Source organism: Zeugodacus cucurbitae, chromosome 6 (assembly GCF_028554725.1).
Source record: "Zeugodacus cucurbitae isolate PBARC_wt_2022May chromosome 6, idZeuCucr1.2, whole genome shotgun sequence".
NCBI lineage: Eukaryota > Metazoa > Arthropoda > Insecta > Diptera > Tephritidae > Zeugodacus > Zeugodacus cucurbitae.
In genome coordinates this window covers 17,151,702-17,158,528 of record NC_071671.1, presented here as the reverse complement: position 1 = coordinate 17,158,528, position 6,827 = coordinate 17,151,702, and the positions used below count along the sequence as shown (strand labels likewise).

The window sequence follows — 6,827 nt, the reverse complement described above, 5'->3', positions numbered from 1 at the left end:
AATCCCCAGGCAAGGATGGATTCATCCCAGCCATGCTACAAAATGTACCACGGTTAGTTGTGCCGTGGTTAAAAGCGATTTTAGAGGATGCCTAAGGTTCGGGTATGTGCCGCACTCGTGGAGAGAGGCTAGGAAAGTGTTCATTCCAAAGGCAGGTAAGAACAACCCAACCTACTCAAAAGAGTGTAAGCCGATAAGCCCAACCTCTTTTCTACTGAAAACATTAGAGAAAATCATAGATGTGCATATAAGGGACGCATGGTCCCCTGACAGCCTGTCCAAAGCACGACATGCGTATACTAAAGGCAGATCTGTAGAGATTGCACTCCATTCACTAGTATTTAACATCGAAAAGGCCCAGGAATATAAGCAGTATACTCTCGGAGCTTTTCTGGACATTTCCGGTGCATTCAAAAACGTTTGAACGGAATCCATTCTGAATGGTATCGAGTCTATAGGGGTTGAACCTGTCATACGACGGTGGGTAAAAAGCCTCTTGACTTCTAGAATGATAACGGCAGAATGGAACGATGCCAGAATGACCAAGGAAGTTGGTAGGGGCACTCCGCAAGGTGGAATACTCTCTCCGCTCCTTTGGACACTGGTCGTGAATAATCTGTTGAAGAACTTGGAAGGTAAAGCCCCCAAGATAGTTAGCGTATGCGGACGACTTAGCCATAATAATAACGGGAAAGTGTCTGCATACTATTAGCAACATTATGACCAACACACTCAATACTGTCCAAAATTGGACAACACAAGCAGGCCTAGGGTTGAATGCGGAAAAAACCGATCTGCTTGTTTTTACAAGGAAATATAAAATCCCCTCGCTAAACGGAACAGAACTATCACCGAAGGACCGCACTCAGTACCTAGGAGTGGTCTTGGACAGTAAGTTGCTGTGGAAGCACAATGTGGAGAAAAGGGTAAGGAAGGCCAGTAATGCTCTATATGCATGCAGACAGCTGCTCGCACTACCTGGGGGCTTTCTCCCTCTCTCATACACTGGTGCTACACAACAATAGTAAGACCAATTGTGCTATTGTGTGGTGGACAGGCATAAAGAAATTAACTTACCGGAAGCCAATGGAAAGGGTTCAACGACTCGCAGCGCTCTCGACTCACGAGATAATAATGAGATGATAACCTCACGCAGCACGTTGAATATCTACACGGATGGTTGGAAAATGGAGGACGGGGTAGGAGCGTGAATATACTTTCCGGATTTAGGTGGAAGGCAGCCTTTTAAACTTCCGAACCACTGCAGTATTTTTCAAGCGGATCTGTTTGCTATTGGGAAAGCCGCAGAGCCCTCAATACAGCAGCTGGCGACTCCAAAGTCAATATCTACGTAGACAGTCAAGCAGCAATCAAGGCTACACTCGGTTTGCGTTTCGGCCAAAAGTGTTTTGCACACCACGGTGGCAGTTGAGAGAGTTGCTAGGAACACGTGTCTTCACTTCTATTGGGTGACAGGACATAAAGGCATTGAAGGCAACTATATTGTGGACGAAATTGCCAAGAACGGTGTAAAACTGTCTTCCAGAAACGCGACCGACATTGGCAAACCCATGCACTGTCTTTACGATGATCTGGACAGGAGCAAGACAAGAAAAATCCTAACACGTTGGAAAAATAAACCGCTAAATCCATGTGTAAAATGGTGGACCAGAGGTACACCAAACTCATACTGTCACTCGTCGCGTTAATTACATTTTTCATCAATTTTCTTCCGTTGTAAAGTTTTGGTTGGTTGATACATCCACTCGTTTCGTTGGCATGTTCTCGACCATTACCGAAAGTCAGCAATTGTTCGGGAAAATTTTCTGCGGATGCATCGTTCGGCATTGCAATTCGCATGTTTGTGGTCAGCTGGCATTTCTTCACATAGCGCCATAGATTCGATGATTTGAGCCAATCCTTTATTTTGTCGGCAGCAGTTCAGCGTGGAATTACTGACAGTTTGCGGCGGAAATTAGAAACGCGAAGTTGTAAACTAATTGATTCCACAGAACATCTCGAGGCATTGCGTAATGCTCGTTTTCGCGCTATTGTGAATTTGCCCCCAAATGATAATTTTCGATGCTGTTAAACTTTTGGCCTTGCGGAGTGTTTCATTCCTCATTCATTCAAGATCGGAGTTTCGTGAACCAACACAAATTTGATGTACAAAGTCTTCTGATATATTATCCTTGTAAAAATGCCACAGGTTGGAAGGGTTCTATGGAAAACATGTCGAATGATGATAGCAAAAAATGTATGTAACTGACTTGGAGGTGTAGAGATATTTGCTTTAATGATTGTCGGATTATGGGGCATTGTCCTGTAAATTGAGTTGTACGTGGTCCATGATATGTTGAGAATATTGTACGTACCATTAACCGGTGGTATTGACTCAAATAACATTCGTTATTCTATTGGTGAACTCTGTACTTGCGACCCACAGGAACCGCATTCCCTTGCTTCCGTCGTTCTTCGATCTTCAAATAAACAACAATATGCGGTTCGCGAATGGGGCTCAGTCAGTAACTAATTAACAAATTAGGTTGCAATAATTGAACTATTCTATACGATTTATTAAACCTGGAAGTACAATGAGTAGCCATAATTGTCAAATATTCAAAAATATAACAAAATGCTGAAGCGATAAAAACCGAATTAAATGAGTGGTTTTCAATACATAATAAACGAAACATTTTTTAATGTTGCGAAGTATAAAAATATTAAAAATTTAAAAGTCGATTAATTATCGATATATTATTGATTACTCTGGCGATATTAACGATATATTAGCGATTGCTTTAAATTTGTTATCGATAAATTATCGATTATTGAATATTCGCTATCCATATATAATCGATTACACAAAAATCAAACTGTACAGTACGAACTCGGTAATCGCAACTAATAGAAATCTAGGTAGTTGCACTTATTGAGTTTGTTGCACCCAACGAGGAAAAATATATAACAAGAAATATGACAAATGAAAATCGTTTTATGATATAGAAAGCTTATTTTTTTATTAAAAATTTTATTTTTTAAACATATCGGGTATTGTTGTATGCACTTTCTTCTTATTAAGTGTTTTTATTATGGCTCTTTCACGAAGCTCTTTCAGAAATATAATGTCTTTTATTGGAATATCGTTTTCCTCAGCCCACTGAATGCATGTGTTAAAAGATTGCATAGCAACTGATACTTTTATTTTAGGAGGTGGAATAACATCAGAATTTTCAATTTCTACGGCTTCTTTATCCACTTCTTGATAAGCAACACTTTCGTGCATCCATTCATTTAGCTCTTCATTTGTGAACGAATCATTTGGTGCAAGTTCTTGGAGCATTGGTACAAGGATTGCGCGTTCATTTTCAATTTCTCTTTTTAGAATGCTGAGAGGAATATCGTCCTCTTCACTCCACTCAACATCTGGTTTCATTAAAATATTCCAGCACTTGCGAATGGAGCTTGCTGACACTTTTTCCCATGAATTTACAAGAAGACAGATAGCATGTCTTAAGTTGAATTCCTTTATTTTTTCCTCCAGATGAGTGGTTTTATTCCCTATTAAATGCTCCAAAAGACTTTTTTTGTAATAGACTTTTGTTAAGTTAATAACGTTTTGGTCCATTGGTTGGAGGATCGCGGTACAGTTAGGTGGAAGACACATAACGGTTATCATTCCATCATCACTTTTCATCTCATTGTCTTTAGGATGACACGGGGCGTTATCCAAGACCAATAGGGCTTTTTTGGGAAGTCCCTTGAATTCTAGAAATTCGCGTACCTATAACAATCCAAAAAAATACAAATACATTTTAAACAAAAATTCAATACATTTCGTATTTCTCACCTCAGGAACAAACGTATGATGAAACCAGTCTTCGAAAAACAAATAAGTCATCCACGAGTTCTTGTTAGCCTTGTAGACAACGGGCATTTTTTGAAAATTTTTGAATGCTCTAGGGTTTTTTGCTTTTCCAATGACAAAGAGCTTAACTTTGTGCGTACCCGAAGCCTTTGTGCATGCGAGAAATGTTATTCTTTCCTTACTAACTTTCCGACCAGGAGCAGATGATTCCTTGAAGCTCACCAACGTTTTATCTGGTATCTGCCTGAAAAACAATCCGGACTCGTCGGCATTGTAAATTTGTTCTGCAGAAAGATCAAGCTCCTTGATTTTATTTCTAAAACGTATTACAAATGGGCCGACGGACGCTGTCTTATTGGAAAGCTTCTCTCCAAAAATTTTCAAGTGGCGGAGGCCATATCGCTTTTTGAAATTAGATACCCAACCATTACTTGCATGAAAACATCCTGTCTTTTCTCTTATTTTCTCATGGAGCTTGCGAGCTTTTGCTTTGACGATACCGACGGATATAGGCACATTTTCACTCCTTTGTTTCAAAAACCACTTGTAGAGAGCCTTTTCCATTCTTGGGTATTCACAAGATTTTAAGGTTTGACGTTTTCCTGGCCCAGCTTCCATATTTGTGGCATATTTAAGAATACAAGCTTTTTTCTTCTTTATTCTTGTTATTGTCGATCTGTGAACTTTATAATCAATACAAAGAGCTTTTGTTGATACACCACTTTCTAGTTTATCCAAAATTTCAGTTTTTTCTTTAATTGTTAGTTTTATTAATTTTTTTGTGACCACCATGACTTTTACACATAAAACACTACTGGCGTGTTGCAAAATAAACTGATAATGAAAGTCATTTGTTGACAATTGCTCTTAACGCACACAAAAAACAGCAAAGTCGACAGAGCAACGGTAAAATAACGATCAGTTTGTGAATACATAACAAAAAAATGCCATAAGAAGAAACCGACAAAAAAGAACTGATGCAAAACATATTTAGATGTAAAGTTGCAGTTATTGAGGTCAATATTTTTGAGTAGCTGCACTTATAAAGGTTACAATGCTATGTTTTATAGTGTTGCATGAATCGAGGAGTTGCGTGTATCGAGGGTTGCGGTTACCGAGTTTATACTGTACATATTTAATATTGCTCTCCCTTCAAAACCTGAGTGTAAATTCGTGTTAGAGTATGATTTGGTTTTTATAAATTTCACAACAACAACTAGCCAACAATTCGGGTTTGCGGTTTTACAAATATTTTCTTGATAAGAAATTAAAGAACTATTTAAATGAGTTAAACTGATAGAATCTCAAACTTATTATTTAGTATTTCGCAAATGTAAATTGGTCTGCAAGGTCTATTTGGCGTGGAGGAAAAATAAATATTAAACTCAATCAAACTGAAACTACTAAATATGTATATAATACTCGTCTATATACTAAGTGATTTACTATTAAACAACAACAAGGTTGTGTTTGTGCTCGTTGCCGAATCGAACATTACCGAACTTATCGATCTACCGCAATACGATGAGCATTGCCCTTCGTATGAAGGAATCTCTTATTTTTGTTATTTTGGTGTTTCTTGTCGTATTGACGATGAATTCGGTGATATTTACATGGGCTTGGATTCAAACGGGGGCGAAATGTTAGTGGTTTGTCCAAAAGAAACAAAACTAAATATTAACTTGCTACACAACTCAAGTTATTTGGATGAGATAAATTGCAAAGGCAAATGGCAAGGCCAAACTTCAATCAACATCATCAACTAAAATGCAACCCTGCAATATAATTATTTGATGCTGATATGGCAACACTGAAATATCATCTGTTCGACCCTTCCTTTTTCTGGTGATCTCGCAGCAGCAGCTACACACATCCTACTTAAGAATTATAATTTATTTATTATTATTGTGGACATCCCACATATTGGTGACCCCGACGTAAGTTAAAATGGCCGAGGACGAAGCACTCAACCAGTTAGAAGAAAATTTGCACGCCCGCAACGTGGAAGTGGCAAAAGTTTCGATAAAGATTCCACCATTCTGGCACGCAAAGCCAGAACTGTGGATCGCGCAAGTGGAGTCGCAATTCATTACCGGAGGAATAACGAGCGACAAAACCAAGTACCACACCATCGTGGCCGCAATAGAAAGCAACGTGCTGGCTCAAATAAGTGATATAATTTTAAATCCCCCAAACAGTGACTTATATCTCACGCTGAAAAATCGCTTAATCACGCAATTCGCTGACTCGGAGCAAAAACGTGTTAAAAAACTACTGCAAGAGCAAGAGCTTGGTGATATGCGGCCATCACAGCTCTTGCGTGAAATGCGTAGTTTAGCCGGCAGCGAAATAAATGACAACATTCTAAAGTCCATCTGGATGAGTCGACTACCATCCAACATGCGCCTAATAATTTCCATCAGCAATGAACCTCTGGACAAATTAGCCCTACTCGCAGACAAAATAAGTGAGGTTAGCGACACACCACAGGTACACGCGGTCGAAGCCCAACACATAACCACACAAGCGCAATCCAGCATCGAGAAACAATTAGCTGAAATTGTAAAAGAGATAGCTTCGATTAAAGCAAATATTAATCATCGATCCAGAAGTCGAAGCAGGAACCGTCCTCCATCTCGTTCCGGCAAGCAAAATGACAGCTCAAATGGTCTGTGCTGGTACCACCTGAAATTCGGCAACGAAGCCAAAAAATGTCGCAGCCCCTGCGCAAAAAAGTTAAACTAACTAGTCTGTCGTCAATGGCGGCCGACGACAGGCTCAACAACACAAACCGCCGCTTAATCGTTCGAGACAAAAAATCCGCAATGAATTTCCTTATCGACACAGGAGCCGAAGTCAGCGTAATTCCACCGACGCAACAACAACGTAGACATCCTGACAAAAATAACTACCTCTACGCAGCGAATAGGTCGACCATAAAAACTTATGGTGAAAAAGT

The 6,827-nt window shown here is 39.4% G+C and overlaps 2 protein-coding genes across 2 annotated transcripts; one reads left to right on the top strand and one right to left on the bottom strand.

Annotated features, from left to right (window-relative positions):
- Nucleotides 1-3,031: 3,031 nt before the first annotated feature.
- LOC128922900 (jerky protein homolog-like) lies at nucleotides 3,032-4,992 on the bottom strand. Its single transcript, XM_054235295.1, has 2 exons — nucleotides 3,851-4,992; nucleotides 3,032-3,784 (listed from the first exon to the last, which is right to left on the bottom strand). The coding sequence occupies exons 1-2, from the start codon at nucleotides 4,658-4,660 to the stop codon at nucleotides 3,032-3,034; spliced, it is 1,563 nt and encodes a 520-aa protein (XP_054091270.1). The 5' UTR covers nucleotides 4,661-4,992.
- Nucleotides 4,993-5,815: 823 nt separating this feature from the next.
- LOC128922899 (uncharacterized) lies at nucleotides 5,816-6,613 on the top strand. The gene has a single exon (XM_054235294.1). The coding sequence runs from the start codon at nucleotides 5,816-5,818 to the stop codon at nucleotides 6,611-6,613; it is 798 nt and encodes a 265-aa protein (XP_054091269.1).
- The last annotated feature ends 214 nt before the right edge of the window (nucleotides 6,614-6,827 follow it).

Bases quoted from the DNA above. Each gene is read 5' to 3' on its own strand.
- LOC128922899 (XM_054235294.1), top strand. From the start codon at position 5,816: ATGGCCGAGGACGAAGCACTCAACCAGTTAGAAGAAAATTTGCACGCC.
- LOC128922900 (XM_054235295.1), bottom strand. From the start codon at position 4,660: ATGGTGGTCACAAAAAAATTAATAAAACTAACAATTAAAGAAAAAACT. The intron at 3,785-3,850 runs GTGAGAAATACG...GGATTGTTATAG, and splicing joins ATCATACGTTTGTTCCTGAG to GTACGCGAATTTCTAGAATT.